This window comes from Chrysemys picta, chromosome 21 (assembly GCF_011386835.1).
Source record: "Chrysemys picta bellii isolate R12L10 chromosome 21, ASM1138683v2, whole genome shotgun sequence".
NCBI lineage: Eukaryota > Metazoa > Chordata > Testudines > Emydidae > Chrysemys > Chrysemys picta.
This window is the reverse complement of record NC_088811.1, coordinates 17,361,821-17,386,529: the sequence shown is the minus strand read 5'-3', so window position 1 is coordinate 17,386,529 and position 24,709 is coordinate 17,361,821. Positions and strand designations below refer to the sequence as shown.

Below are 24,709 nucleotides of genomic sequence, written 5' to 3'. Positions count from 1 at the left end.
CCCCTATTTCTGCTCCAGAATTTTGGCTGTTGTTCAAACTCAAAGGAGAGCGGATCCTCCAAACTCCAGTCAAATCACACCTTCCAAGCAAAGGCCTCAAAGTATTGTACAAATGTAATTAAGCTTCACAACACCCCTGCAAGGCAGATAAGCAGTAAAGAACCTGATCGGGAAGTCAATGAGAGCTTTGGGAGTCTCTCAATTTGCTTCAATTATGCTCCTGTAGAGAGAGTGCCATGTGCTTAGTTATCACCTGATGTTTGAAGAGGGCTGTACTGACTGGCTATTTATCTCTGAGGATAGGAAACATATTGCCCTCTGAACACCATCTGGCCTGAGACCTGGCTCTTTCAGTTTAAAGGGGGTGAAATCTCTCCCCATGCACTGCTGTAGTTGGGATCAGCAAAGGTGCAGCCTCCTCGCTATAAGAGAGCAGGGCATTTTCCAAGAGAAGCCTTCACCCTTGGCCAGGGCTGGCTCTACTGTTTTTGCCGCCCCAAGCAGCGCGCCGAATTGCCGCCGCGGGCAGCTGAACATGCAGCCCTAACGGCACACGGACTGCCCCCGCCGTCTGCGGTGGCAATTTGGCACGCTGCTTGGGGGCAAAAACACACGGACTGCCGCCCCTTGCAGATTGCTGCCCCAAGCACCTGCTTGGAAGGCTGGTGCCTGGAGCCAGCCCTCCCTTGGCAAGAAGTAGCTAGACTATATTAACCTTCAGGGAAGGTTGCAAGGCCCTTCTTTATCCAGTCTTTTGGGGAGGGAATAGAAGCTAGCAATTTGTGGCAAGAGGGGTGTGGTGGTACTCCAGCACCCTGGGTTATCCTCCCCCATGGGTCAGGGCAGGATGTTGCCTCTATCTTCAGCTCCAACACCTCCTGCAGGCCACCAGCCTCCGGCCCCAGACCTTCACCCAAGTTCAGGCCCCTCCCGGAAACAAGTCCAATCAAAACTGAATAATTGTTCTGCCCTGTTTCTTATCCACTTACAAACCTTATCTCAGGGCTCCCTCCCACATGGGCCTGCTTTGCCCCCTATGAGCTTCCCTCCATAGGAGAGTCCTGCCCTTTCTGCAGTCTCCCCTAGATCTCACCCCTTTTTTCCTGTGGCCAGTCCTAGCCCTATAGCTTTGCTTAGTTTACCTCTCCCAGACCTTCCTCAGAGACGAGGAACAAACTCACTTCACCTGAGCTCCCTCAGGCCTATCTGTCTCTTCTGGCTAGGAGGCCATTAGTTAATCAGGTGCAGCCCTTCACTAACTGGAGTTGTATCCCTTACCTTGCAGGTGATTGGGGGGAGGGTAAGCTCCATCACAGGTAGGATTGATTGGGTTGATTTAATCTTCAGTTAATAAGTTTTTGGGTTTGAGGTGAGGAGCAGCTGCCAGTTCAATCTTTTTGACATGGCTAATTAACTGTTGACCAAGGCGCATAAGCCCAGATTTCGTATATGCCTAATACCATTCAAAATCTGGTCTTTAGAGACTAGGGCAGGGTCCTTGTGTGGACACTAAAAGGAATTAGATAACTAACAGGGATTCCTATTGTATGCAGTGTAGTTGTAGCCGAGTCAGTCCCAGGATATTAGAGCGATAAGGTGGGGGGAAGTCACAGCTTTTAAAGCTGGTCCAATAAAAGACGTGACAGCCCCCACCTTGCCTCTCCAAGGGTTACAACTAGCAAACAAATGCTGGGATTAGTAGAAGTCAAGGTTGCAGCAGGACACGCTCCAACTCAAAACTTTCTGCAACAGAATCCTTTCCGTGCCATCAAATGTCACTTAGCCCACGAACCAGGCTCCATGTAAGTACTGACCTTGTTATGTTTCTATAACTTCCCTGGTTTGTGAGGATACGTTGTTAGCCCACCACTGAAATCCAACCTGGGCTGCTTTTCATCTGCTCGCTGTCCTTTGACCTCTCTGGCATGGGGTGTCCTGCCAGGAATTCAAATTCCCGCTGGCATAGTTCTGAGCGTCATTGGAACATACAAGCCCACCCACCGCATCAAGGGGCAGTCCCAAGGGATTGGCCCAACACCTTGAAAGAATGGAAGTGAGTGAAGAGGAAAGACTTGTGCCCACTTTCACATTGAGTACAATGCTATCAATAACATACTCCAGCGCTCCATCAGACTTTCCCGTCCATCACCAACAGACACCCAAAAGCAACACATCCGCCAGCTCCCTGTGACACAAAACCTTAACCGTGACCTCATATGCTTTTATATCCCTTCTATCCACAGATCAGCACAGCCGTCAGTGCCACTGTGCATGCACTTAGGAAGCTATTGTGCTTTACCATTGCTGAAGTTTGGCCTGAGAGTGCAAATCAGGGAATTTAGGGAGGCAGATGGGAGTTTGGCCACCTCTGCTCTTACAAAATGCCATGGCAAATTCAACAGCCACAAGGAGCCAGGACTGTGGAGTTACATCTCATCCAATAGCACCACAGTATCTCTTAGGAATACCCTGGGGCCCTAGTTCTCCATTAACACACAGGACCGGCGCCCGCCATCTATTAAATTGTCAGTCCCATCTTGCAGCACCAACGTGCTTCTTGGATGCCTCTTATCCAAGTATTGGCCGAGCCCAAACCTACCTCCATTGTGAGAGGCGACGGGTACCCCAGGATAGGGTGGTATGACTACTGGTAAACCAAAGGTTTCTGTCATTCCCAGCGCCGGTAACACCTGTATTAGAGAGTGAGACAAAGAAGGTCTTTGCAATATGTTGCAGTGCTCTCAAGAAAGCAGCAGCTGCTGGAGGCATGATTCACATAAGAGCAATTTGTTGGCTAAGGTTAACACCAACGGAGTCTGGAGATAATCTGCTCATGTAGACTTTACAATGGTCTCTGTGGGCTCCATCCAGTTTTGTTCTTCTTGTTTGCTATAGCAGGCAGGGTCACTGCACACTCCTTTGCCATTTGAGCTAATGGCGTAACTGTTAGCAGAAGTAGGTTGTCATCTTCTATGGGGACCGGCACTAGAGGGAGATAGAACAATTTGCCAGTGAGTCTCTCAGGTAGTTGCAGACAGCAGAGGAAGGGTGAGACTCCAGAATCTTGGGTTCCATTCTAGGCTCTAGAGAGGAGTGCACTCTAGTGGGCACAGACTCTTCTGTCCATTCCCCACAAGCTTGACCCCTTCTGCCCCATCCCCTTCAACCTGTCCCTGTCCTGTCTCCTCCCCACCCCTAGTTCCTGGTCCCAGTCCCCACTCCTCAGGCTTTTCATCCTATTCCCAGACCTCTTGCCTGGAAAGTCCTAGTCTTACTCCCCATCCTCATCTCCTTCACACCCAGCCCCCATCTATGCCCGGCTCCCAGTCCCAGTCTCCTTCCCCAGCCATTTCCAGTTGCTCACACCTTCGGTTCCCTGTCTCCACTCTCTTTGCCCAGCCTGTCCCAGTTCCCCCCTGCCTGGCTCTTTGTCCAATCTATTTCCCTCCCCTTACAGCCCTCTTTTCACCCACCACCCCACGCAAAGTCTCCATCCCCACTGGTTCCTTGTTCTATCTCTTTGCCCAGCCAGTCCCAGTTCTCCTCCCACTCCCCAAGTCCTTGTCAGATTTATCTCCCCTCCCCACATGGTGACAGGTATGTTCCTGTGGCTACTTTGGGGACAGGAGTGTTCCTCGGGCCAGCTCCCTGTGGCTTGTGGGGGGACAGGTGTGTTCATAGGCCGGTTGCCTGTGACTGGGGAGGTGAGGGGGAACAGGGGTGGTCATGGGACCAGCCGCTTGTGGCTAGCAGGGGGACAAGTGTGTTCATTGGCTGGCTCCCTGTGGCTTGGGGGGGGGACAGGTGTGTTCATGGGCCGGCTGCCTGTGGCTAATGGGGGGGACAGGTGTGTTCATGGGCCGGGGGGGACAGGTGTGTTCATGGGCCGGCTGCCTGTGGCAGGGGACGGGGACAGGTGTGTTCATGGGCTGGGGGAGGGAGGCAGGTGTGTTCATGGGCCGGCTGCCTGTGGCGGGGGGGTGGGGGGGACAACAGGTGTGTGGCAGCGGGGATGGAGGACAGGTGTGTTTGTGGGCTGCCTGCCTGTGGCTAGCGGGGGCACCGTTGTGTTAATAGGCCGGGGGGAACAGGTGTGTTAATGGTCCGGGAGAGGGATAGGTGTGTTCATGGGCCGGCTCCCTGTGGCTAGCGGGGGGACAGGTGTGTTCATGGGCCGGGGGACAGGCTGCGGGGACGGAGGACAGGTGTGTTCCTGGGCCGGGGGGGGGACACGGGTGTGTTCCTGGGCCGGCTCCCTGTGGCTGGGGGGGAACAGGTGTGTTCCTGGGCTGGGGGGGGCGGGTGTGTTCCTGGGCCGGCTGCTTGTGGCTGGGGGGGGGGACAGGTGTGTTCCTGGGCCGGGGGACAGGCTGCGGGGAGTGGGGACGGAGGACAGGTGTGTTCCTGGGCCGGGAGGGGGACAGGTATGTTCATGGGCCGGCTCCCTGTGGCTGGGGGGGAACAGGCATGTTCCTGGGCCGGGGGGGGGGGGACAGGTATGTTCATGGGCCGGCTCCCTGTGGCTGGGGGGGGAACAGGTGTGTTCCTGGGCCGGGGGGGGGACAGGTATGTTCATGGGCTGTCTCCCTGTGGCTGGGGGGGAACAGGTGTGTTCCTGGGCCGGGGGGGGGAACAGGTGTGTTCCTGGGCCGGGGGGGGCAGGTATGTTCGTGGGCCGGCTCCCTGTGGCTGGGGGGGGAACAGGTGTGTTCCTGGGCCGGGGGGGACAGGTATGTTCATGGGCCGGCTCCCTGTGGCTGGGGGGGAACAGGTGTGTTCCTGGGCCGGGGGGGGGGAACAGGTGTGTTCATGGGCCGGCTCCCTATGGCCGGGGGGTAACAGGTGTGTTCCTGGGCCGGGGGGGGGGCAGGTGTGTTCATGGGCCGGCTGCCCGCAGAGAGTCCACACCCCGCCTCACTCAGCCATGCGGCGGGCAGCTGGCTGTCCAGTGCGCATGTCCGCGGGGCGGGCAGTGGTGCGCACGTGCAGAAAGGGGGCCGAGGTAAGCTCCCCGCGCGCATGTGCTGAGGTAGCGGCCGCGGGCGCGCCGATCGCTTGCGCGGGCAGTGCGCATGCGCGGGGGGCGGGCTGGCGCGGCGGCGGCGGAGGAGAGTTAAAATGGAAGATGAGGAGGTCGCGGAGAGCTGGGAGGAGGCGGCTGACAGCGGGGTGAGGATGGGCCGGGGCCCGGCCGCGTGCGCGGGGGGCGGGCTAGGCAGCGCGGCCTGGCCAGGGGACCCCGCCCAGGTGGGCTCAGCCGGGCGGCAGCGAAGAGCCCGGGCCCCTGAGCGCCTGCTAGGCCCCTTAAAGGGGCCGTGTCCTCATTCCTGCTGGGGCCTCCCGGTCCCTCCCTCCTCGGCCCCGCCCGGCCCGGCGGGACAGGCAGCTGGGGGCCCACGTGCGCCCCCCTTTCTATTGGGGGGGTCCAAGGGGGCAGGCTCGTGTCTCCTGTTCGATGGGCCCGCCCCGCGCCCCAGCTCTTCGGGGGGGGCTGTGTCGGGTCAGGGGCTTGGGGCTGGCCCGGGCTGGGACTCGCACGTGCCTCTGACCGCGTTTTAAACTCCCTCCCTCCCCCCCCCCCCCCCGAGAAGTGTCGGGATTCTGTGGCAACGGATCGGGGCCTCTGGGCGTGATCTTCATCACATGCCAAAGAATAATACAAGTTCCGGCTGTGGCTTAGAGTCCGGATTCCTGCCTCCAAAGGTAGCTGGAAACCAAGGACCCATAGGGAAGGTGCTGGAAGTTTTGCAGAGGACTCGCCCGCTCTTGTGACCGATGCCAACGAAATCTTGCTTTAGAGAGAGATGCAGTGACACTTGCAAAGTGTGGTGATGATGGGTGGGGTCTGGCTCATCACCTGTTGCAGGTGATGTGGCTGGTCAGGTAGCTGGTACTTGATTCTCTGAAATGCGCAACATTAAATTCCTTAGCTAAAGAGCTGGTATCTCTAACCAGAGGCTGACAAGAAGCATGATTCCTCTCTATATCCTTGACAATAATGTGCCTGGTTTTAGTATTACCAAGTATTCCCTTTGATATTTGAAGTGAAACAGTCACCCATGTTTGATCTTCAGTAGCCAGATCAAAGAACAGGAGTACTTGTGGCACCTTAGAGACTAACAAATTTATTAGAGCATAAGCTTTCGTGGGCTACAACCCACTTCTTCGGATACATATAGAGTGGAATAAATATTGAGGAGATATATATACATACAGAGAGCATGAACAGGTGGGAGTTGTCTTACCAACTCTGAGAGGCCAATTAAGTAAGAAGAAGGAAAAAAAAAACTTTTGAAGTGATAATCAAGCTAGCCCAGTACAGACAGTTTGATAAGAAGTGTGAGAATACTTACAAGGGGAGATAGATTCAATGTTTGTAATGGCTCAGCCATTCCCAGTCCTTATTCAATCCTGAGTTGATTGTGTCTAGTTTGCATATCAATTCCAGCTCAGCAGTCTCTCGGAGTCTGTTTTTGAAGTTTTTCTGTTGTAAGATAGCCACCCGCAGGTCTGACATTGAATGGCCAGACAGGTTAAAGTGCAGTAGCTTACATTTCTATAGTGCCTTTCATTCTGAAGAATCCCAAAGTTGCAGCACCACTGAAATGCGGTCATCAATTGGGTGGTAGTGTAGGCAGGTAACCAGTATGGTGCACACAGCTGCCTGGGGAGGGAAGAGGAATTGTCTGTGACATGGAGGTGGAGGGGGGAGTTACTATTCTTGTGAGAAGTACACTAGCATCTTCAATTTTCAGAGAGTGGCCAAGCTAAATAACAGTAAGCTCTTAAATTGTGAGAAGATAGAATTTGGGCTTGGACAATGTCTCTCTACTTCCTTGTTTACACCTATTAATTCATTTCTCCCTATCATTATTTGGGTAAAACTGTTTTTTTTTTTCTCTGTAAAAGAATATTGGGTTACAATTTGTTTGAAAGACATTAAGCTAAATAAGCCAGGAGTGGAGTGATACTGTTTGCCAGTGAAGCAGCAAGTAGGCAGTCTGTCAATGCTGTGATCATCATTGCTATTAGAATTTGTCTAGAACATTGGTGTTAATTCCCCCTCTCGTTAAAATGTTCCATGAAGATACATAAGGGCTGTTGATGGTGATTTTGGCCCAGACCAATGACTTGAAGAGATGTAGGAATTCTAGGCTTCCACCCACTTTCCCGCTGTCTCTTCTTTCCTCTGTTCTCTTCCCCCCCCCCCCCCCCCCTCCCGGTCTACACCCTTGGTAGTTGTTTCTAAGCTTCTCTTACAGGAAAATCTCATCTTTAGTTGTGGTACTCCTTAAACTGCTTTCCCAGTGGGTCCAACGGGGGGGGAACTGCTGTAATCCTCAGTGCAGTAGTACTCGTACTGCTCAATGGAGAGCAAACTGACCACATGGTGCTAACTCTTCCATACTTGCAGCTGCTTCTACAGTTGTCCAGTCGCTTGATGCCTGTAACAGCAGTTGGAAGAAGGAGCAAACCTAGCTACCTCCTATAGAGGCTGCTGCTACATAGGAGAGGAAACAGCAGCTACCCTCAGGTTGGAGATGCCAGCCACCAACTGGAGACTCTAGGAGCTGCCAGTGAGACCAGGGCCACTGGTGGTGGAGAGAGATCCCACAGAAAAAGAGAAACATACAAGGAGTGGTGGGGGAGATGAGATGGTAAAAGCAGACAGTGTGACTCTTCATAAAGGATAAAACGCTTCCATTCTAAAAACATCTCTAGATAGACATGCTTACTCTTCATGTAAACTGCTGTCAGGCTATAACATTGGAGAACTGCCCTAGTGGAATCACTCTGCTCCTAGAACCATGAGGGAACAGCTATGTGCAAGAGCCCATGAACTGACCTGATCATCTGTTGCTGATAGGTCATTGTTTCTCCTCTCTCTCTCCTTCACCTATACTTTGTTCGGCGTAGAGCATCCCCAATGACTACGACATGCAGAGCTTACCCAGTGGAGCGCAACTGCTTGTCAATTTCCATCTGGAGAAGCACTATGGGCAGGTGAAGCAACACAGGTTAAGTACTTAACTATTGGTAGTTAATATTCTACCATGGCATGTAAGACAGGGGTGGGTTTGGAAAAATGTGTAAGCCATTCTGTAAATGGTATTCCTTTAAAAACGTATGTGTAAATATTAAAATATCTCCGTTCTTTAAATAGGTACTGCTGAATAGTTTAGGCTTGAAATTTGGGCTTAGTTTTTTAAAAAACAAACCCTCTTTTTTATTTAAAAAAAAAAAAAACCTGAAAAATAATAGAAACCTTTCTTTGTGGGTTTTAAGACTTCATATGAAAAGTTTCACTTGAATTTATACATGCCTCTACAGTATACTTAGTGCAGCATTGCTCTTCGTGCATGAGAGCTAGACCGTTAAATTGATCATACTAGTCATTTGTGAAGATGAATATGGTGCAAAAAATAGAACATAAACTGTGAAAAGTAAATGTCTTTTTAAACATATGATCAGTCTAAGGTATTAGTAACCAGCAAAAAAACTACAGACATGACTTTTAATTTGATAGTGTCCCTATGGGCAATTTTATGAATAACTGTTAATTATACCTTTAGGAAAGATTGACTCATTAGTTGGTACTCTGTCAGTTGGGCAATATAGAACTTGTAGATTTATTTGCATTTATATTTTATTTTTATCTCCTAAGTAATAAATATATGTGGGGGGGAAATCACCTATGAAGGATTTTTAAAGAATTGGGCCCTTGTATTCCCTTTTGCTGCAGCTTGTCCCGAAAGTAGTCTTGTCTGATACTCTAAGGTATCAGGAATATCAAGTCTGGTCTTCCCTGGTTTTGCTGGAGGAATTAGAGGTCTGAAAACATGTATTGTGTGCTCTCACAGCTGAACTGAAAGAATGAGTTGGTGAAACTTCAAAATGTTGTTCGTTGCCCAGGAGTCAGAGTTTCAAACACGCTGACTGGAAATGGCCTTTCCCTCTCAATTCTTGTGATGTCCTGTCATCAGAAGGTATGTCTGCACCGCAGTGTGTAGACATACCCAAAATAGCTTTAATCTTGGGCACCAACCACAATGAAGCTGCAGCAGCGTCGGGCTAGCTGCCCTAGTACAAGCCTGCCAGGGAACCTGGGCACATGCTCAGGTGGCTAGCCCATGCTGCTGTGGCTTCATGGTATTGGTACCTGAGCTAGGTAGATTAAAGCTTGCTTGGGTGTGTCTACATGTGCTGCAATCACACTGCTAATTGCAGTGTAAATATACCCAGAGTTTTCCAGGGCAGACAAGACTTTAATTTCTTACGTAAAAGAAAACAGAAAAAGTTAAAACAAAAAAAACCATAAAATAAAAAACCTTTTAAGCAAATCAGGCATAAATCCAACTCCTTTCTTTGCTGGTCACCTTTAAACTAATAAAAATCAAGAAATAGAGAATTAAGAAATATCAATTTAAATCTGACTTCTGAATTTTGTTGCAAGTAACACCTGCGATGACTATAACAGAGCGACTAGAGGAAACAAATGTTTTTTTCCGTTGGTTTACTTTGTGCATTTGTCTAAGGCCCCCTTTCCTGTAGTATCTGAACAATCACAATCATTAATGTACTTATCCTCACAACACACTCATGAGGTAGGGAAAATACTGCTTATTCCCATTTTACAGATGGGGAAACTGAGCCATGCATGGTCTGTGGCAGAGCAGGGAATCAAACACACGTCTTCCCCTAAGTCCAAGCCTAGCATCCTAGCCACTAATATAACTTAAGTTTTCTGTTTTGTTTGCGTCCCTCTGTACACCTATAGGGAGTAACATTTTTTTAAAAGTAATTGTAAAACAACAACAAATTGGCTGCAGGCCTAAAGGTAGGTGTAGCACCTGGAACCATTTTTAATCTATTTTTTGAAACTGAGTAGACTTCAAGCTGGAGACTTCACTTCAAGGCTAGAATGTCCGCCTTATAAGTGTGCGGGGAGTGTGGAGAAAAGGGGTCATTTGGAGCCAATGGTATGTCAGCCTGAGCTCTAATTTGCCTGCTTTATGTTGGTTTGATCAACTGTTTATCAATGGTATTTTGCGAATTAGGCACTATATCGGTGCCTCAAGACAGGAATAGGTTTGTATTGATACAGTGTTAGCTTGTTTTCACGCAGCTAGAAGTCTTCCAGAGTATACTGTTCGTTTACTAGTCTGAGTGAAGGTAACTGCAGCTGTAAATTGGGTCTGACTAATAGTTATTTATAAAATCCTAATGATCTCTTTGGCTGTCTTCTTTTGAAGACCAGTACAGCAACAAATGTGTTCCTCCAGCTTCAGAGTTCATGAGCCAAATACTCTGACAGATACTGTATGGAATGTAACCTTTTATTTTTTGCTCTTCAGTACAATGTAGGTGTTTAAAAGTACAGGGCAGAAGGAAAGCCTGCGTGTCTATAAAAATAATCCATGCATAAAATTTAATTCTGATAACATGGTATACCAGACATACAATTTAGCATCTTTTATTAGAACACGCCACCATTACTTGAACTTGGTAGGAAGGAAAAGCTGCCATTGCTTATGGGATAGAAGGAGTTGGCATGAGTGTTTCCGTTCATAAACGGAGATATTAGTGACAATAATATTCTTCACAACTTTAGCAGTTGATGTAATTCCGATCCTTACGTAAAACTGACTCTGTACTGTCAGCCAAATTCCAATTAGTTGGTACAGACCTGAGGTGAAGCGACTGATTCCAATTTGTCCTTTTAAAAAACCGTAGCTGTTGAATCTTCATGTAGAAGACAGAAACATGAATGTAATCCTTTCGGTAAGTCTTACCAACCGCCACTTCCAGTACTGCCGGGCTGCTCTTTTCCAAAGGTGTTCTCTCAAAAACTGATAGTAACCTAAGCATAGTTTTTTTGTTTTGTTTTGTTCTTTGGAAACTTGTTTTTGTTTTCAAACTCTGGCTTCAAATTTAGCAACTTAATAAGCTGACTTATTGGTAACATCTCTTCGGGAAGCAGTGGGAGGGATACATTCAGATTTGCTCAACCATTTCCTATCGTAGTAGTACTGGTCAGCTGATGGTGCTGTGGCTTCTACCGAGGAGTAGTGCTTTAAAAGATGAATTCTAATGACTCTTTGTGAAGGCTTAAAACTGAGCCCGGTTCAGAGTCTAAGTTTCAGTTGACTTTGAACTGTGGCCACTTGGCTAGGATGCATCTTGCTACATGGCGCACCATGGGGAGCAGACAGTTTAGTTTTTCTAATTCTTAGCAGCCAGGGGATACATAAGAGCGATTGAGCAGAGTACTGATTGTACTTCTGATCTGTACTTTTTTTTGCATTTGCTATATATTGTACCTTTCACTTGTGGTTCTCATAGGACTGTGAAATAGGTTAGCAGAGGCATATAAGTGGCAGTCAGAGCTCAACTCTTCTGACTCCCAATTCCTTGCTTCAGCCATTAAATCATGCTGCCTCCCTATATTCATATGGAGTTTAATTTAGAATCTTTCCCAGCCTGTTGCAGTAAACTCTAATTGACCTGAAATGTGATCAAAGCACAACAGCTAAGGGGAAATGTTAAAGAGCTGTGGAGTCTGACCCTGTAACTGTCAATCTGCATTGTCCTCTTGTCATTAAAGAATTATCCATTGAAATTGGTGGAACACAATGGGATGTTAATGTGGGAACAAAGAATCATACAAATATGGCTTCAGTGTAAGGTTTACATCTGAGGCTGTTGATGAGGTTTAAAATGTATGAGGTACACGGATGAGTTTTGATTTCAAGGATTACAAAGGAATTTGTGAAATACCATGTAAAGGCTTTTATATCCCGTCAAAATTCTTAGCTGTTCTGAAGCCACAGAACACACGTTTCTAAGTCACTGCTTAGGATTTAACGTAGTCTTGCAGAACAACTGTGGCACTTCCTGTTTCCCAGTTGTCTAACTGCACAGGCTGCTGCTAAGAATTGGCTACCTTCAGAAAACCTAAGCCCCAGTGAAGCTGAAAGTGGTCTTGACTGTGAACCTTGCACTGACTACAAAATACAGCCAAGATTTAATGGGAGTAACCTAGAGAATTAATGAATGGAACTGTCTAATTCCCAACAGCCTTAGGAATCCGTGTTCTCAGAAATGTTTGTTTAATTCAGAAATTAATGGGGAAACAAACTAGACGTCTCTTAGAATTAATCATATGTAATGCCATTCATACTCCAGGATATCCCAAAGCACCTTATGAAGCAATGCGTTGGATATTGGTGCTTGAATGGCTGCATTATGCACTCAGTAATGGCTCATGCAACCTTGAACATTTTAAAACCTGTTCTCCCTAAATAAGGGAATACTAGCCAGATCCTCAGAGTTATCCCCCACTCTTCATAAAATGCCATAGGAGCTTTAACTGCATCCTTAAAAATAAGTAGAAAGGACCCTGTTTAACATCACTGCTGAAGGAGTCAACGCCTAAAGCCCAATCCCACTCAGTTTATTCACGCTCAAATGGGATTACTCAAGTGAGTAAAGTGAGCAGGATTTGGGGAGTTATGTGTTCAGCAGGAATTTGTACAAAGCGCAGAAAGGGGCATGGCTACTGTTCAGAATCATAACTTCAAAATGTTCCAGTGTTTTAAGGTGATATAATACTTCTCTCCTTGGTGACCATTACAGCCTGCTCCACCAATATGGAAGTTTGGCATTTTATCTTGATTTTCCACAAAATAACTCCAATCTTGTGTTTTCAGTTCACTAGACTTCTTCCCTTACTGTTCCTTAAAGTGACGAAAAATGCTGTCCAAGCTCATTCTTAAAGAGCAACTTAAAAAAAAAATTCTTTTTCAGAAAGTTAATAGTTTTAGGAGAATATTGCCTGGATTTTTCTGGTCCCTTGCTCATTCTCAGCAAGGGAGACGTTAACTATGCAGGAGAAATAGTACAACAGTAATACGCAATTCACAAAGTAAACTAACTGGAAAAAATAGATAATTGTTTGCTAACTTTCAGTTCCAGTAACCTTGGGTATGAACTTTCTGTTTTATTTCAGACATAAATGAGACTCCTCTATTTGATGAAGCACTAAGTTTAACATTAAAAAAAGTATAGCCTATGCAGGAGATATAGGAGAAATAACAGTACATCTGAAGTGTACATGTGTAGAAAAATCTTCAGAAATAAGGCAAATTACCACTATTTGCACATTTCCAGAAATTCTGCCACTGGGGAACTTCAGGGAATTTCCTTCACTCACTATTTTAGTCTCTTGGGAACAGGAGAACTAGGTGAGGATTCAACCTCAAATTAAGCTATTCTGGATATATTAATTCTTGCTCTTCTCCCTTTCCACCACTTCACCACAAATTGGAGAACCGTGCTTACCTGGTGTGGCGTCTAGCTCTGTACTGAACTGTGGATGCAGACTCCAACCAAAAGATGCCTGGAATGTGCATCTCTGGGTTGCCTTGGAGATGGACGCCGTTCATCTACATGTTCTAATGCATGCTGCAGAACACTAGTCCTCTATTAGTGGAATTCTCAACCAAGATAAGTGACTGTAGATGGTGATTGTGGTAGATTTGTCTTTTGTTCTGAATTATTCCTTCTTGGTGGATGTGACAGATTACTTTTCACTAGGTCTTGATTTGTAGCATTTGTCTCTAATGCAGATGGATGGAGATTTTGATATTAAAGACCTGCTTTTGATAAATATATAGCTTCTGTTAGCCCCTGTCCACAACAGACTTTTAATGTCAAAGGATATGCAAAACACTGTGCTTTCTGTTGGATTCTCTTGAGTCTTAAAAAGTGACTGAGACAAAAACCGCATAATAGGAATTCTTTACTAAATTTAGTAATCTGTTCATGGATCCCTTTGCAGGGGGAAAAGGGGAATGTAAAATGGACTTCCTTAGCTATTGTTAATGTAAACCTGGTATATAGGAAATCGTGAAGAGGAGGTATCCTTCCATAACGGAATCCAATAATCTCAAAAGATTAACAGAGCTCTCGTGCAGTGTGACCAACCCAGCTAATGAGTGTGTGTGCTGCATGAGATTTTTCTAATAGTAAGTCTGATTGTCTCATGTAAGCATGTGCCTTCCAGTTGCTGTAGTGCTTCTGGCACCCAAGAGCCATAAATCAGACCCTAATTTTAACATGTTATCTGCGTGGCTCAGTGACACAGTGCCGCATGTGAGGATAGTAGTTGAAGTTGGTTGAGGATCAACCTACAAAAACAGATCTGCTGAGAGCCCCTAAAGTGATCTTCAGTTTCCAAGTATTGAGACCAAAGTTTGTGAGGTGCATCGACTTTTCAAGCCCTAAATGCATGCAATGTTATGGACTGCTAGATGTGGAAGAGAGGTCACTAATGTCCTGAATTTTTTTGCTGACCAGTTAAGGGACACTGTCCAGTAAGTTGGCAACATAATTTGAATAGGTAACATTCTGCAAACTAACTTGAATTTTCTTTACCATGAGTGCAAAATATAGCAACACCTAATAAAAAAACAATCTCAAATAGAGGTCAAGAGTGTGAGGTAATATTGTTTGTTTCAAGAGAAAACATATGGTCAATATCTGCATAAATACACATGAATTACAAAATGTCTTGGTAAACCCCCTTGGTGGTGTACTAGCCACTGGAGTTCTAAAGGTAATTGGAAGCTCTGACTTGTCTGTTGCTGTTCATAGTGGGTGTCTGACTGGAGTTAGAACCCCAACACAGGTGGTGGTGAGGATTATTTGGATCATGGGTGCAAGGAGAGGAAGAGGGTGTGAGGGTGGTAACAGTAGGGAAAAGCTGATTCTATGCGGCCATATCATGCTTTAGAAGTGGACCAGTGAGGGGTCCTGACATTGACCAAGGAATTGCACTGCAAGGAGTCATGAGAAGGAAAGAAATAGAACACAGAAATAGGAGGGATGGTGGGAGAGAGCAGCTCTATATAGGTTCTTTGACTATGTTCATCTCTAGTATCAGTTCTGTTGTACTAAATCTTGATATAATGCAAATATATGGTAGAACCACTTAAGCAGAGTACAAATGTATAGAGTCCACTGACTGACTTTTTGATAGGCTACGATGCCAGTTGTTTGGGAGGACACTTTGGATTCTTAGTCTATTTCATTAAGACATTTGGCGTGTGACTTCTGTGACCAACCATTTCAAATCTGAGTTAGAGCAACAGCTATGCCTCCAAATCATAGGGGCTTCTTAAATGACTAGGCGTGCCATGTTGACTAAGCATGACTAATCAGTTGCTGAAAATCCAGAGCGCTCAGCTGGACCATAGATGTGTGTGCACTTTTCCTCCAATACAGTCATCCCCTTTGCAGTGTCGTCCTTAGTGGATTACCCAGGCCTTCTTAGAGTCTGGAAGGGCATTCTGATAAAACTGATAGATTATTTTGAAATGGGGGTCTTGTCTGTCCAGTGGGAAGATTGTTGAGATGCAGTATTGTTTCCTAATTTTCATGTGGTATCTTCCCCACACACAAAAATTGCTCCCACTTGGATTCATGTGACCAAACTGACTGAGGACTTAGGTGGCACAAGAAGGATAAGATGTGTGAGGTCGCTGCTGACATGGGCTATAAGGGAGAACACTGAGTGGGCTGGATCTAGTATGTGACACCAATATTGGATCATGTGTGATCACAAAATGTTCCCATCTTCACCCTATTCCAATTACAGGAAGTATCTCCTCTTGGAAGAGTACCCAGTAATACTAATTAGTGATTTGTGGCATGACCAGCATATTGCTTCATGTCAACTCTGCTCTGATTGTGAGGCTGTTCTAGCCAAGGAAATGAAAGAAATTGTCAGGAGCAACTTGCAGGTGTTAATATTATTGTAATTAGAGGTTTGGTCAGAAGAAAGTTAAGAGGAATTGTGACATTAGGTTTGCTTACCTAGCAAGTTAGTATAGTGCAAGCCACAGTGTGAACCTAGAGCACACTGATTTAACGTGCACTAATGTCCCATGTGGATGCTGCTACAGCTCCCTAAAAGTTCCTTAGTGTGCTTTGATGTACTCAGTTTGAGTGCATTAAGGAACTGTCTCCCATTCCAAGTGCATCCAAGGAAGTGGTGTTTACGTGTGCAAAAGAATCTGATGTGAAAACCATCATAATTTTACAAGAGAGGTGGCTTTTAACTCTGGAATTGACTTGACTGAAAGGGGAAGTCTCTGGCACTAGCTCTCTGAGGATGGTGATAGAGAAAGTAAAGGGTGGGCAGGGAGAGAATAAGAGTTTGTGGAGGTGGGAGCCCTCCAGCATCACCAAAATGAGATTTCAGAATACTTTGAATTCTCTGCTATAAAAAATAGAATTTAATCTGTGTGTCATGAAGCCGCCTATGAGGTCCTAAAATGTGGCCCATAGCCCCCTCTGTGTGACTGCAGGGTGTTGACAGCTGAACAGTCCCAGACTCTTGTTACTGATTAATTTGGAAAAGCAATTTCTGCTCCTGTCAAGGAAGCAAAACCCTCAAGCAAATAATATGGCTTTGTATTTTTTCATCTATCTGGAACATGTGCAAATTGGTTGAAGCCTTTAGACACCTGGCAAAGTGCCAATGAATCTCTGCTGATGCAAAGCAAAGGTGCCCCCACCTTAAGTTTCGATATCTAGAGAGTGATCTTATTGGAGAACGGGACTTGTTTCTAAGATACAGATTGAAGACGTGATGTGATGCAGCTTAAAGACAGTACTTGCATGAGAAAACATGGGTTAGTTTTTTCTCTTGCCTAGTCCTTTTATTTAAAATTGTGAAATGGTATTGGTACTGGCTACTGTAAGTTGCCACTAGGTATAAATACATCAGGCAAATATTTGGTGTGTCATTTGGCAAGTAGAGATTTGGGAGCTGTGATGAGAAACTATTCAGTGATGTTCCCCAAAACACAGGTTTTGTTTTGTTTTATTTTCTCCCCAAGAGCCAGTACTCTGTAAGGGGTTCAGCCCGGTCATGCTCTAAAGTCAGACATGTCAGAGAAACCAAAGTAGGCTTTCCAACCCGACTCATTGTAAAGCTTCATGTGCTTACAATAAGCCCTTCACTTTTTCTGTAGCTTCCAATTGCATTTCCATGGGGCTACTTTGAAACATGTAACCCCCCTTTCTCTGTGCTGTCCTGCCAGGCATCTGTTCCCTACTGCTAGCTGCATGTTGAGTGTAACAAGGAGTCTAGTCTTCCATGTTTCCCAGCAGGGGATTATAAAATTCGACTCCTGTTTAAAGGAATTGTGGGAGAGGATTGGCTTGGATGTTCTGGACACAAGACTGATTCTGAAGCTTGGTCACTGTGTAGTGTTCAAAGTCACTGAAATAGCACTGTAAATTAAAAGCATCCAACTTGTAAACTGGTTGAGATGCTGTCCTTTTCCCATCCTACCCCAAATAAGAGTTGTTAATGAGATGTGTGAGGAAGCATCCTTCCAGTTATCTACTACCCTGAGACTCTGGGGAGAGGTAGTTAAGCACTTGGCTTTCACAACTCTTTTTTAAAGCTCTTTTCTATAGCAGGAAATAACCTCTTTTGGACTTGAGCTGCCTCATCTGTCTGCACCTTCACCTTGATTTGATCCTCCGATTCACCACCAGCCAGTACAGGTGACTTCTAGCTCCCAGCCAAGACAGCTGCATCTCCACTTCCTGTTCCCAGGCAGTCTTTCTGTTCTTGCAGGTGGTCAGAAGTAGGCTGCTTCTGATATGCTTTATTTATGCATACACCCTCAACCTTCTGTGTAGCATTGCAACTTGCTGGTGGCCCAAGAACCACACAACCAATAATAAACCATATTTCTATAGAACCAAATAGGGTTTTCAAAGACTTGGCACTTGTATCCCTTCCCTGTTCTTGGTATAGTGGGGAATTGCTACTCAGACCCCATATAGCTGAATGGATGGCAGTAGCCCACATAGCTTCCGACCTGATAATGCCTTTTTGTGGCTGGTGATGGCAGTGCAGACTGCCTCTCTCCTTAGGGGCAAGTGTTCACTATGGTTCTGGTTGAGTTGAGTTCATGTAATAGCTTTGTAAGCTAGCAAATGGGCGGAGGACAGGAAGCTGAGCAGGTGGTATTCTGGCTGAGGGCTGGAACTTCCTTGAGTCCTGCTAGTTACCACCTTCATGACTGAATCCAGGAGCAGCAGCTACCCCAGTGGTCTGTGTGTAACTGTACCAGAGACCCTCAGCACTATTTTCCTTTTCCTCTTCCTCAACAGTGTATAATATGTGAAACTGTTTAGTGTTACTCTGGTTGTTAGTCACATTTCACCCCAGAGGACGCTTCAGTGGTGGCTTAAGTGCTTGGGGAATCCTTGGGATCAAAGGTGCTGTTCCAATTAGATGAACTGCCATTCTATCACCATGAAACTTTAAAAAAGCCATTAGTATGGGTCCCAAATGATCTTTAATGCTTTGCTGTTCTCCTACTGCTAATACCAACAAATACAGTGAAATGCACATGACCCTTTCACATAAGGGTTTTTTATTTTTCAGATTAGTGTCTTTCTGTGTGTGATATGCAAGCAAGCAAGAGTATTGTTGTAATGGAAAAAGTGAGACTAAAGAAATTACAAGTGTCCTCAAGTAGAATCTGTAAATTCTCTATAAAAGGAGAGAGGTTTCACACTGTGTTTCTCACATCCCTTACAGGAAATAGATAGACGGTTGGAAAAGAAACTGAAGATTACACAAAAGGAAAGGTAAGGTAATGGTGATCTTTTGGTTTGAAACACTCTCTTGATCTAGTATCAGAGGGGTAGCCGTGTTAGTCTGAATATGTAAAAAGCAACACAGGTTTGCATCTTGCATCTGAAGAAGTGAGGTTCTTACCCACGAAAGCTTATGCTCCCAATACTTCTGTTAGTCTTAAAGGTGCCACAGGACCCTCTGTTGCTCTCTTGATCTAGGCTCCCCTGCCTGGAGTTGCACACTTGCAGGTTCAGAGAGTTGGCACAGGAGGTAAATTGCATTAGATGCATCAAATTTAGTGGGTAACTAACCTCCAATTTGAGCTAAGAAATGGGGAGCTTGTATTATGTAATGTCACTTTGTGGCACCTCTAATCCAGAGCAGTGTAGCTGAAAGATGATTGGCGATCATTTGATCCCTGAAGTAGGGTATTCAAGAGCAGATATAGCCACACCTATAGGGAAGCCATTTAAAAAACAAACAAAAAACCCAAACTGGGCAGTAGAATGAAGAAATGGGTGAAAGCCAAGTAACCCCTTCATGTACCAACCCTTTTTTTGACCTGCTGTGCTCTGTCGGTGAGACTTCTGTGCCTGGATTCTGGCTTGGGAGGGTCACACAGAGGGAAAGCTCATACTTCATCCCGTGCTGCCGCAAACCTATCACTTGTCACTGTTCTCAGCGATGTGAATTGGGTTTATATCTTCCTGCTTGCTCTATCTCCCCTCCCCACCTCTCCCTTCCCTCCCCCCAAAATTCTAAACTCCTGATGAGTGTCAGTCTTTGGTTCAGCTTTCTGGTAGTTCAATAAGCTAATGCCTAAGCTAACACACTTGTTTGTTGTGATTTTTAGGTGGGAGAGGGACTGTACCAAAAATCTGTGAAGTGGGGTTGTGGGGACATAATTCCAGAAAGTAAGGGGCTGGAGAGAGATTGTCAAATGCTGATGCATGCTGTAACAAATCCTGAGATGACTTAAGTACATTTTCCTTCATACATCTTCAATTGTAGGTGCCTCCATTTTATTTTTTTTAGCACTCGGGAATGGGCCAGATGCCTCTCGAAATTATAGAATACTCCCTGCCTCAAAAATTCACAAGCTAGCTTGGGACACCCCAACTCAGAAACTTTTTGAGCTTTAATTTTTAAGATTGGAACTGGTAGCAAAAAACTCTAATAATCATCCCACCCAGTTGAAAGTGGGATTCTCTGGTCAGTGTCCTAGCACCCCTCCTTTTCTCCCCCTCTCCCTCCCCCCCCCCTTTTTTTTTTTAAAGGAGAAGAACCAAAGCACCAGGTCTGTCTTCTTTCCTCCTGCACGTTTGACTTGAGTGGGCAAATCTCAAATAAGCATGCTCTCTACTACAGTATCAGGGTTGCAACTATAACAAGGTTAATTATGACTAGGTGGTGTCTTGCAACAAAGATGGTATCCGTCTGGCAGGGCTCCCGTTCACAGCAGTTAACACTTTGTCAGTGGGATACAGATACTAATTAGATATTTGTGTCTTTTTTTCTTAAACAGCAGAAAATCAAAATCTCCTCCCAAAGTGCCGATTGTCATTCAGGATGACAGCCTTCCCTCAGGTCCTCCTCCACAGATCAGGATCTTAAAGAGGCCCACAACTAACGGTGTGCTTAGTAACCCCAACTCTGCGAGCAGACCAGCTTTTCCGGTAAAGTCTCTGGCACAGAGAGAGGCAGAATACGCAGAAGCCAGAAAACGAATTCTGGGCAGCGCAAGCCCAGAAGAGGAACAGGAGAAACCCATTCTAGACAGGTGAGAGTGGCTGGGCTTAATAGCAATTCTAGCTGCATCCCTGAACTAACCCCTGTAGGAAGTCCTTCAGCAAACAATTTCCTACAGATAGTCCTCCAGAGGGAAGAGGAGCCATGCCAATACCTAATATTTCACATGACATGCAGGATAAAGCCCACTGAGAGGTGGGGGCATCCTGTTAGCACATGTGATCCGGTATAGCTCAAAGGCATAGAAATGAAAGCAAATGCTTATCGGAAGCAAAGGTGTTTAGACACAGATCGAGGACAAAGCCTTCTCTGACATAACCAGGGGAATAAGTAGCAGGAGCAGGTTGACTCTGCAAGGAAGGACTTGCCATATTTCATACAAATATCTTTAATAGTAAAACAAAAGGATTAGAAATAATTCTGCACAGATCCGAGACGGTCTACTCGGGGAGCGTAACCTTTCAACAAAATGTGACTGTTTTCCCCAAGCAAGGGGGCTACCGAGTTGAGTCTTGCCTGTGGATATCAAGCTGAGCTGGCTAGCCTGACTCACGTGGTGTGGAACAAGCTGAATTTACGTTCCCCGCAGCCATGCTGCTTTTATCATTCATTGGAGAGGGCCGGACCAGTCGCTCCAGAGGCACTTTCCCTCCCCATATTGTATGTTCTGCCCTGCCTTGTGATCTACATCACATTGGCTCTGTAGTCCTTTTCCAGTGTATTCTCCAACTAAACATAACCTTGGAGGGGGGGGACCAACTTAAACTGGAGTCCCGTTTGAACAGACACAGCAGCCACTCTTTCCAAAGACCAAAGGACTGCAATTTAAAAAAAAAGGTGCTGCCTGGGGTGGGAAAAGGCACATCATTGAAATGGCTCTCTTACAAAAGAGAGCAGTGATAAATGTTCCTAAAGCACATCAGTGAACAAAGGCGTTAACAAAACCAGAGCAGGATGATTCCACTCGGGTAGGGTCGGGACTGGGACTTGGACTTTGAAGTTACCTGGGTTTTGGCTGCTGAAGAGCAGGGCTTGGGGAAATGGAGCACTAGTCAATTCTCAATTGCCTGTGAGGCCCTGCAAAGTGCAGCAGCACTGACAACAGCTCTTTCACCGTGGCGGTGCCTTTCCACTGAAGGACTCTTCCCGGTCTTCGTTGGAATTGCATGAGGTAAGGTAAAAGTCGTCTTCCTTTTTAAGACTGATTTCTTTCCTGCAGGCCAACAAGGATCTCCCAGCCAGAAGATTCCAGGCCATCCAATAATGTGATACGGCAGCCACTGGGTCCTGATGGTTCACAAGGCTTCAAACAACGCAGATAGATGTGGGCAAGCGATCATGCTGTCGAAAGCAGGGTCCGCTGCCACGGGTTGCACTGCCGTGGTGGACAAATGGACTTGAGCAGAGGGAACTACCTGGTTTACTTGCACTGTGATCCCTTTGCTCTGCCCACTGTGACCTTGAACCCCATGCACTGTGACCCCCTGCTCCACCCACTGTGATTGGCACACCGACGAGGGCTGTCCCAAGTCACTGTAAAAGGAAGGGGGGGGTACGTTAAGGACTCTGAACAGGTGCAGAGAGTCGTGTGTGCCACTTCAGTTGAAGCTAGCGCCAGCAATAATGTTTATCATACTCATTAACCTGGGATTGAAAAGAAGAATGGGAAGCCTCCCCAAATGTGCATGTTGTCTCTCTCTCACTTCTGAGCGAGTTCTGTTTCAAAGGATCTTTGTTTTTTGTTTGTAAATCAGATCAACTTTAAACCAAGTGCATGGGAAGGGTTTTAACTGTTTAGTTTGTTTTAATTGAGAGAGGTAGTTGGTAGTGTTCTAAAAAAGGAGTTTCTAGGAATTTCCACAACATAATGGCTAGGATTTGGCAAGCTTAGCTTCTCGTTCTGTATTTCCACTGCTGCCAAGCAAATGGAAGGGGACTTCCAGGTACCTGGGCTTTCTAATTGCCTTGGGCCCAGAAACCAGTGGAGTCCAGTGGCCCAGTTCACTTACTGCACCTGTCGTAAGCTTGGTTAGTTTTCTGCTGGCTTGAGGAAAAACTTAGTAATACATTTCTTGTATTTGGGGAGAAGGGAATGTAGACAGATCCCATGGAGACACCTACTGCCTGCCTGCTGCTTCCAGCAGAGAAAGCAGGGTGAAGGAACGGGGCTCTGTTGCATCTAGGTTTACAAGCTAGGAATAGACTAGTTCAATACTGTACTGGTCCACTCCGGTTAGTGCATGGAAAACATGGGAATGAGCCTGGCTCTGTGCAGCATGTGCTTGTCGGAAAGCTGAGTGGCAGGAGGCTGAGCAACCACTGCTCCAAAGGTTTGAACCCTAAGTGGCTTGTGATGGACCGATGGCTTATGGTACAATTCCAGTGCTGTACTTGATGCATTTACTTCTAGAAATCAGAGACATCGGGAACAAACCATGTTCAATAAAGCTTGGAAAAAAAATCCCTGTTTTCATGCATTGGTGGTAACAAATGGCTTTCCGCTAAGCTCTGTCCTCCAGCCCCAGAAAAAGAAAGGGGTCTGAGGAAGGGTTCCTGGCCATGGAAGAGAAGTTTAAGGTACCACCAAGTCAGCTGTCGCAAGCTGTCAAATATAGCTACTCCATTGCTTCTCCTGTGCCCTATACTGTCTTGTTGCATTGTCTAACTGTATATTAGACAACAAGGAAGATGATCAACTCTTAATATTAACTGTCTCAAGGGATTAGATGAACACTAAAGCTTCCTTCTGCTGGGGCAACAAGAATGTATCTTGTATGCTGGAAAGGCTCCAGTAGTAGAGATGTCTCAGCATGTCGATAGGACCTGGTACTGTAGACAAGCCTGTGTGGCATAGAAACAGACTATATCTTTCTGTGACAGCAGCCAGAGGCCAAGAAGGATTTAGATCGTCCCTTCACCTAACAGGACCGTGGGCTAGTCTGCGTCACTGTGTTTCCAGAAGCTGCCTTTCCACACAGTTGGTGTTTTGGAGGATGTATTCTGTACAGGTGCAATTTGACACGGGCCACTGTTTGTGCTTAATAGGTTGAATAGTGGGCACCTGAACCCATCCTCTTTTGCCTGAAAGGAAGCAGCTGACCAGAACCTCTGCCTACAGTGAGTTGTATGGGAGAGTCCCATACAGTAAACCAAGACATGTACAGAAACACAGCAAACAACTGGTTAAAATAAACTACCTGTGTACAAAAGATGAAATCTACTAGAACATTGATCTTTTAACTGAATTTCTTTTCTGTCCTGCCCTCCTGCGATTCCCTAAATCAAGTGAGCCCATGGAATGCTTGTTAAAGGATTACTTTTTTTTTTTACTCTGCTGTAATCAGAGAGGTGGGCACAGGTGTACAGATGTTCCATAGGCCTGCAGTTGGGCTCAAGTCCTTGTGGTTTTATAAGACTGTAATCTGATGTTTACCTAACTTCCTCTCAGGTAGGGCTTGGAATGTGCTGCAGGAGCACCTGTACAAGCCACGAGCAGCTGCTTCACAGGGAACGTCTTTCCCTCATGGCAGCAAGGAGAAACTGATGGGAAGAGTAGCTGGATGGGGGAGGGCAGAAGAGAAGAGGATGGGAGAAGACATTAGCAATAACTGTGTAGTCACCACGCCTTTCCTTAATCGATAATTAAAATAGCTATTACTTTGGATGGCCAGCTGCTGGCAAAAGCCTCCTGATGTAGCTTCTGGTATCTTGCCAATGTTAGGACAACAGTATCCTTTTTCTGCCACCTGGTATCCTGTATGTCAGGGGTTTAACGTCCTAGCTAGCTGCTCATAGGACAAAATCCGGTCCTCCAGCATCACCCTCACATAACTAATATAAGATTATGTGGGGGGGAGCTAACCAGAGCACCCCCCTCCAGCTTATTCATCCTTAAAGCATGGTCAGTCAGGATGCTTCCAACCTGCGGGCGGGGGGGGGGCAATGTTCCTGGAGAAACCTACCACTAGGCCCCCTCTTCCAGGTGGACAGTAGGTCAGTGATCCTGTCCCGAAATCAGTGTTGGGATAAGTCAAAGGCCCTGTTTGCAGAGGGGCTAGAGCTCTTGTTCTAATACATGTTTATAGGGTTTTTTGTGTGTGTTCTTAGGGGCACTTTATGGTTCTGTGTGTGTGTATGCGTGTGCGTGTGTGTATTCGGGTGGTAAGAAGTGCAAAGCTGTGTGCGTCTGCCACAGGGGACACAGCTGCCTGTCTCCCCATGGAAGTGCTCCTAAGTATGCAGAAAAACATTTTATAAATTGTATTTTAAATAAATGTGTTAAACTTTTTAAAA

General features: G+C 46.1%; 1 protein-coding gene and 1 long non-coding RNA gene across 12 annotated transcripts; one reads left to right on the top strand and one right to left on the bottom strand.

The window, feature by feature from the left end:
• The first annotated feature begins 1,658 nt into the window (after positions 1-1,658).
• On the top strand, positions 1,659-24,709 carry SZRD1 (SUZ RNA binding domain containing 1). Of its 11 annotated transcripts, none has more exons than XM_065575023.1 (5): positions 5,026-5,169; positions 7,918-8,004; positions 18,629-18,678; positions 20,196-20,447; positions 21,636-24,709. In XM_065575023.1, the coding sequence occupies exons 1-5, from the start codon at positions 5,119-5,121 to the stop codon at positions 21,736-21,738; spliced, it is 543 nt and encodes a 180-aa protein (XP_065431095.1). In that variant the 5' UTR covers positions 5,026-5,118; the 3' UTR covers positions 21,739-24,709. The 11 variants fall into 11 exon arrangements, with proteins under 11 accessions (XP_065431101.1, XP_065431098.1, XP_065431097.1 ...); XM_024106559.3 differs by having other exon boundaries at positions 5,028-5,169; positions 20,193-20,447; XM_065575022.1 differs by lacking the exon at positions 5,026-5,169 and adding an exon at positions 5,629-5,703.
• On the bottom strand, positions 6,110-7,990 carry LOC135976952 (uncharacterized). The gene is made up of 2 exons (XR_010594228.1): positions 7,847-7,990; positions 6,110-6,664 (listed from the first exon to the last, which is right to left on the bottom strand). It is a non-coding gene; the product is annotated as an uncharacterized LOC135976952 (long non-coding RNA).